Below are 8125 nucleotides of genomic sequence, written 5' to 3'. Positions count from 1 at the left end.
ATTTTTTTTTTTTTTTTTTTTTTTTTTTTTTTTTTTTTTTTTTTTTTTTTTTTCAATTCATAACCTTTTGTCCTGAACTATACCACCAATGACGAACCCATTCTTGACAAGTTTTTTTATTTTTTTATTATTATTTCAATTCATAACCTTTTGTCATGAACTATATCACCAATGACAAGTTTGGCCCTTGTCCTTTAGTTTAGCATACAATCACATTTTCAACCTCAAATATGCAACGGTGACATTTTTAGCGCTTAGAGCATCTCCAACCCACTCTCATTATTCATTCCCCCTCCCTCCACCCCTCTATTCTTCTCCAATCCTCTCCTATTTATTCCCCTATTTTGGGGGATATGAATAGTATTACACCAAATATGGTGTTATACTATTCATTTTTCCAAAATGGGGATGAACTTTGGTTTCAGATACATCCAACAGCCATGGAAAAAGCTCGGGATGACTGCATTGCAAACACCACAGCTTTTAACCTGTGATGATTTATTCTGATGTTTGATATGATACTTTGATAGTGTTTTGAAATACTTTGATTCATATTGGATGAAATGTTTTGATAACTATGGTTTATTAAATGGTTTTAAAACGAAATTTTTGGTTTATATTTTTTTTATGTTTCAAAATATAAAACTGTAGGTTTTAGGAAACTTACGGTTTCATTTTTTTTCCAAAAAAAAATCACGGAATCAACAATATATACAAGTGTTTATTGTTTATAAACTTTTTTTTAATAAAAAGCCCGAAAAAAAAAACCGCAGGGTGTTTGGAAACCTACGGTTTGGCAATTTTTTTAAGTGTTTTGAAAAAAAATCATAAAATAATAACATATATACAATTCCTTACACGTTGCATCAAATTTAAAAACAAAACAAAAAAAAAGTTCGTACGGTTCACACGAAACCGTAGGTGTACACATCGACACTGCACAATCTTTGATTTCACACTTGTACACTGTAGGTTTCGTATGAAACCTATGAGTTTTTTTTTTTCCGGTTGTTTTAAAAAAAACTTAGTCTTATATATAAAAACTATTCATAATCAAGAATACAGTAAAATTTTGATAAAAAGTAGACAAACCTCGTTATTCGGGTGCTTCATGGCGAGAAAAAACTAGGCAAACCAACAAAACAATAGTAAAAAATGCACTAATTTGAAAATTTTAACATAATATACTTTGAGCTAATGAGCCACGAAAAAGTAAATCGGTTATAAAACAGTAGTCAATTACCATGAAATATTAGATTTCTAGCATTGACTGTAGTCAATGTCCGTTGACCGTAGTCAACAGTGTCGAAATTACTCTTTAATGAACTATTTTTGGCTAATTTGTTTTTTTATTATTTTTGAAAAAGCAATTAAAGATTTTGACTAGCTTTATATCACTTTAATTTACGAAACTTAAACATTCCACCATTTAAACACATTACTACCATTAATGCAAAAGCGTGATATTAGACCACCATTGCGTGAAGCGAGGCCCATCCTCTACAAGGTGCCCATACTTCTTCAAGGTTTCAACTACAAGGTGCCCATATATATATATATATATATATATATATATATATATATATATATATATATATATATATATATATATATATATATATATATATATATATATATATATATATATATATATATATATATATATATATATATATATATATATATATATATGAAAATGATTAAATGAAAACACTTAAAAGGTTGAGAATGCGAGAACAAATATATTTATTTGTGATTACATATATTCATTTGTGGAGAAATGATAAATTTTTACGGACAATCAATATTAATATGCTTTTTCTTTTCAGTTGAAATTAAAGGCGTAAAAATATATAATTTCTTCATAAATGAATATATGGAATCACAATGCATATACTTTGTTCTCGCGTTCTCAACCTTTTTGGTGTTCTCATTTGATCCTACTCCTATATATATATATATATATATATATATATATATATATATATATATATATATATATATATATATATATATATATATATGTATATATGTATATATATATATATATATATATATATATATATATATATATATATATATATATATATATATGAAAATGATTAAATGAAAACACTTAAAAGGTTGAGAATGCGAGAACAAATATATTTATTTGTGATTACATATATTCATTTGTGGAGAAATGATAAATTTTTACGGACAATCAACATTAATATGCTTTTTCTTTTCAGTTGAAATTAAAGGCGTAAAAATATATAATTTCTTCATAAATGAATATATGGAATCACAATGCATAAACTTTGTTCTCGCGTTCTCAACCTTTTTGGTGTTCTCATTTGATCCTACTCCTATATATATATATATATATATATATATATATATATATATATATATATATATATATGTATGTATGTATGTATGTATGTATGTATATGTATATATATATATATATGTATATATATATATATATATATATATATATATATATATATATATATATATGTATATATGTATATATATATATATATATATATATATATAGGGTTAGATTTTTTTGTTTTTACTAACTACTGTGTGCCAGAATGCATAGATCTGAACCATCAGATGAAATATAATCAAATGTCATGATATGAGGGTCTATGATAGTAGAATAGGATAACATGTACCATATAATCACACAAATTTCAGCATAAGGACATTTTAGTCAATTAACCTATATTAAAAAAGGAAATTTTCTGATTTTTAGGGATAATTAATTCCTTTATTTTTTTTAAAATCTAAATATTTTAAATTAATTCAAATTTAAAAATCTGTTTTTATTCTGTCAGAATGATAGAATGATAGAATGCGAACCATAAACTAGTAAATATATTTTTCGATTTTATTCTGTCAGAATGGTAGAATGTCAACCATAAACTAGTAAATACATTCCGAAAGAATACACAAATCAATTTTTGAACTAATAATATAACAAATAATTAAATTGTATGATTGTGATTCATTGAATAATAACAACATTCTGAAAGAAAAGAAAAAAAAACATCAAAATCTAACAAAAACACTAATCTATTATGAAAGAATATTATTTTTAAGCAACACTTTATACATGGTAGCATAACACATTCCGGTATAATACATCAATAAATATTCTTACAGAATAAACTATTCTTGCAAAATGGTTTTGAATATTCTTAAAGAATTTGTAACATTAAAAAAATCATTTGTGGGGGATTGAATGATTCAACTCCACTAATACAAAACATAACCCTGAATTCTTTCAAAATCGCTATTTTACACTTGTTTATTGTTTTTTACATTCTAAATCAAAATCGAATGACATTGATACTTCCATGAAAACAAGCCTTGAGCAAGCTATATTTACAGACTTCAAAAACATATTACAATCTTATTCTCCAATGGAGAAAGAAAAACACCACTACATGATGTGTTTATTAACAGACTATTCACAAATATCAAACAAATCAATCATATGCAACTCCATTCACATGATTCTATGTAGAAAAAGAATCAATGAATAATAACAACTTATATTCTCAGGAATTGGATCAGATTTATAGAAAACTTTAAGCTTTTCTTCAAAAAGCCCTCCCCCAAAGCCTGGCAATTTGATACAAAAAGGACATTAAGACATCAAGAAACACCCAATCAGATTCTTACATTGTTAATTGAAGACCATTGTTAATTTTAATACCTTACGGTTTTCAAAAGTCAAATCTTGGTCAAACACGAATTTCTTCCCATCTTTATTTCCAGTATATCCAATAACCTGGTTAAGACATCCAATATTTACATTTCATTTTGCAAAAAGTAAAAAAAAATGAAAAGAAGAAAGATGGATAATGGAGAAGTGTCTTATTAGTGGAGCATCTCCTGTGATGCCAAAATCATCTCCAACCGGCTTTCCAATATCTTCATTGTCCAATTAAACATATACATAGATAACTCCTAAGAATCTCAAACATTGAATTAAATTTGAATTTGAGACGTAATTTGTTTGATCTTAAAATTAAGCAACTAAACTTTACCTTAACAATAACACGATGATTGACGAACACGAGTCCTGACCGAATGCTTGATTGAACCCTAGATCTACTAATGCCATTTATCTAATTACATGATGATTGACCGAATGCTTGATTGAACTTTACCTTAACAATAACACAATGATTAACGAGGGAGTACATCAACAACATTTTGCAGATGTGCTTCAACCTAATTACTGCAATACCTGAAGGTGTGGCAATGTCAATTGTGGGGCAAGTGAGGGAGTAAATTGACTCTGACAGTGACATTGATCGACTGCGATGAAGATGATGATAGTTGTGGTCAGCAACTGGAAAGACAAGAAGATGGTGGTGGTCGTTGACAATGAAGATAGGATACATGTGGGTCGATGTTTCTTTAGGTTTAAAGATGAGGGATACATTATGTCGATGGTTATAAAGAAGAGAAATTAGGTCAACATGTATTTATTTTGTTTTCTTAATTGCAGGTGCAAAAAACCAGAAATACCCTTTTTGATTTAACTAATTGTTTAATTATTTGCTAATTTGTGATTAGTGTATTTAGGAACACAATAGCTGCTAGAAACATTTGAACCTATCTATCTCTCACTCTCTCTCTATCTCTCTCTCTCTCTCTCTCTCTCTCTCTCTCTCTCTATATATATATATATATATATATATATATATATATATATATATATATATATATATATATATATATATATATATATATATATATATATATATATATATATATATATACACACACACTCCATCCTTTCGTCCATCATTTTTCTTTATTAATTTATATGCATGACGCATTACCTACTGAATCCAACCCGTCTATCCTTTTATCATATCGCATTCACATATATATTATATAATACTCAATCCTTTGACCCATCTCTTTTTTATTAATTTATATGCATGACACATTACCTATTGAATCCAACCCGTCTATCCTGAATAGTCACCCTAAGCTGACATTTTCCAAAACCTTAAATGTCACAAATTGGAAGATATACTTTTTTGAACAATTAACCCCTTGAAAAACACAAGGTTGTTTTCCAAAAAATTTGATGTGTTGGTAAAGACCGAAACTTTAAATGGCATATTGAACTTCCTTAATTGCCCATCTAAATAATAATGAACAGCAATTTGAATCCTTTTTACGTATTGAAGAGTCTTAATCTTATTAACATCCCAAAAGCTGAATCCGTCAATTGACTAATACGATTGAAAAATCACTTGGACCACAAGCCGCATCTTGCCCACCAATTTTAACAACTTTAATGTTAGTGTATCTAATATCCGTGAACAGTTTTAATACAGTCTTATAAACGATTATATATGTCAGAATCTCATTTCTTTCCATAAGATCAATATATAATTTTGGACTCCACGCTATGAATATATTTGATAACCAAGATTAATACTAAAAAATCCATTTCTATCGACTTTTTTGAACGTAGTTTTATAAAATACAAGAAAAGGTTTTGCAGCAGTTATATTCAACTCCAATCAAATATGTATTGTATTATATTTGATTATAAATAGACTTTTTTTTTGGATACCAATTTATACAAATAGAAACAATATTATTAGGCAAACTTATTCCAATCACAAATTTTATCATCCATTCCATCATCATTTAGTTTGTTCTCATACATCTTATTCGAAACGGATTTGAGATGAGAACTAAACAATATAATTATATAAATTACCAATTTGCAAGATTAATTAGAAAATGTTTTGAGAGATATGGTTAATCCAACACAATCAACACCTAACTACTTGCTTCCGGATCCAAATCTAAAAAACTATTTGTTTTGCCACCTCTAACTCTTCCCTTAATTGTTGGATTCGTTTGACACTATCAATTATCACAATGCATGTGGAGGAATTTGGCTTTTTAAACCAGAAAGCATTTGTGTATGTGTAGTGGATAGTTATTACATCATATTGATCAGGTTTTTTTAGGAACACGATATACCATCCTCAACAAACATACGAAGCTTTTTGTTAAATTCTAAAAAACATACCATTTATTATTTTAATTCATAAGGGTTGCCTATTTTTACGTAACATATAATAATAACCTATTAAATATGTAAAGTAAAAATATATAGGTAAGTCTCATGATCTGATTTTTGACGTTTTCTGTGTTATTTCATTTTTTTTATAGATAGTTTCCTTTATTTTACATGTTTTTGTCATCAACACAAAAGAAAATTAATCACGACATTCAATATTGTACTTATGCATCAATTACAAGCATATACCATGTGATCGTCCATGTTCATATCCGAGAAGATGAACTTATTCATCATATATTATAATTTGACCGAGCACATAAATTAATCAAACACTGTTTTTGATAGCCGCACTGTATCCAGTTTGTTGATCATAGAAGGTGTCCCACAGCATTACCCCGCCATACTTGGGAGAAGTCTTGATGAATGGAAGAACAGTAGAAGTAAGAACATCCGGTGGAATGTACCCACTGCGGGCAGCTCCGGGAGCTGCGGGCAGACCCAAGAAAATATGAGTGGAGTTGATCACCTGAGTAGTCCAGCGGTTCCATGCAGCTAATAAAGCAACAGCATTCGCTCCATACTCGCACTGCCGATTGTTATAAAAACGCACCCAGACGTAGTCGAACAGCCCAGCACCAAGATGAGCGTCAGCTGGGAATAGGCACGGGACTGCAGCAGATAAGTAGAGCTTTTTCTGCAGCTGGGATGATGATGAGCTGTGCACCTTTAAAGAGGTAGCCACGTCAGCCCAAAACTGGTCTGATCCTGATCCGGCCTCGATATCAAAATTGATTCCGTCAAAAACAACGTCACCAAACGGCCGGGAATTCGACTGGCCACCGAGAAAGGTGTTCCATATGTAATCGGAAAATTGTTGTGCATCTTGAGAGACAGAGTAGCTACCGTCTAAAGAAAGAAACACCTTCACACCTTGGCTCTGGCATGCTCTTATGTCAGGGATTACGCCGGAGCAAGTGGAGGTGGAACCAGCAGCAGAATCACGGTGATCAGTGCCGGCTAGGTTTTGGAGTGATGTAGTTTGGAGGTTGGAGGCGGGAATATCGACTCGGACGACAGCAACTGAGAAGACGTAGACAAACAGCCCTTCGTTGTCGATTCCGATGGATATGTTGGGGTTGGATTGTGAGAGTGCTGTAAAGAAAAAGAATGCAAGATTAATGGAGATAAGGAGTAGAAGTGCATGTGCATGCTTGGAATTAATGGAAACCATGTTTTCAGATTTAGTACTGTTGTTGTTGTAAGTTGTTTGCTGCGGGAGAAGGGTTCCCTTATTTATAAGCAAGCAAGCATACGTGGAATAAGGAGTAAACTACATAAATGGTCCCTATGGTTCGGATTAATTTGTAAGTTTCACCTCTAATTTATTTTGTAACTTGAAAGGTAGCTAGTATTTGTAAGAATCACGTGTTTGTAAATGTAGTTGTCTAAGTACATTCTTAGAGTGATTCTCGAGCATGAGTTTTTTACAAGAAGATAGTAAAAGAATTTAATGGAGATTATTACAAAAACGTGGTACTTAAAGAAATATAAGCTCAATAGCTTATATTTTATTATCAATATATTAAATGGTCTAACCAGTCTATTTTTAATCTTTCTTCTTTCTTTAGTTCTCATTTCTCATTTTTTCACCGGAAAAACTTCTTTCCGTCAAGATATGGTTGGAATTTCACCGTTTCTTTTTCGTAGGCAACAACCAACAGTGTTCAAAAGATTATAACCTGAGAACTCGACGTGTGACATGTCTAAAACCAAGCATCTAAAAATATCATGGAAAAGAAACAAGGCTTATATATTTTTTAACTAGGTAAAATCAAACATCACAGGAGAACTAGTTGTACGAAACCTCTAAAAAACTAAAACCATTAGTCAAGAATTTTCCGATTACTCCAGAATCACTCTAAGAATGTACGTAGACAACTACATTTAACTTAAGATTAAGATAACTAGACTCGAAATTGTTACAAAACACAAATTTTGGAGAAATCTCATATCTCAGATAATTAAATGACAAGTTACAATTCGATAATGGTCGTACAGAAGAAA

At 30.0% G+C, this 8125-nt stretch overlaps 1 protein-coding gene across 1 annotated transcript; it reads right to left on the bottom strand.

The window, feature by feature from the left end:
• Positions 1-6252: 6252 nt before the first annotated feature.
• LOC145015827 (hevamine-A-like) lies at positions 6253-7314 on the bottom strand. Its single transcript, XM_078974304.1, has one exon. It carries the CDS (start codon positions 7290-7292, stop codon positions 6387-6389), a length of 906 nt encoding a protein of 301 aa, XP_078830430.1. The 5' UTR covers positions 7293-7314; the 3' UTR covers positions 6253-6386.
• Positions 7315-8125: the final 811 nt, after the last annotated feature.

This window comes from Lactuca saligna, chromosome 9, assembly GCF_052625555.1.
Source record: "Lactuca saligna cultivar CGN05327 chromosome 9, ASM5262555v1, whole genome shotgun sequence".
Lineage (NCBI taxonomy): Eukaryota > Viridiplantae > Streptophyta > Magnoliopsida > Asterales > Asteraceae > Lactuca > Lactuca saligna.
This window is presented reverse-complemented; position numbering and strand designations above follow the sequence as displayed.

What these genes read in the sequence shown, in the direction of transcription:
- LOC145015827 (XM_078974304.1), bottom strand. Translation starts at nt 7,292, where the DNA reads ATGGTTTCCATTAATTCCAAGCATGCACATGCACTTCTACTCCTTATC.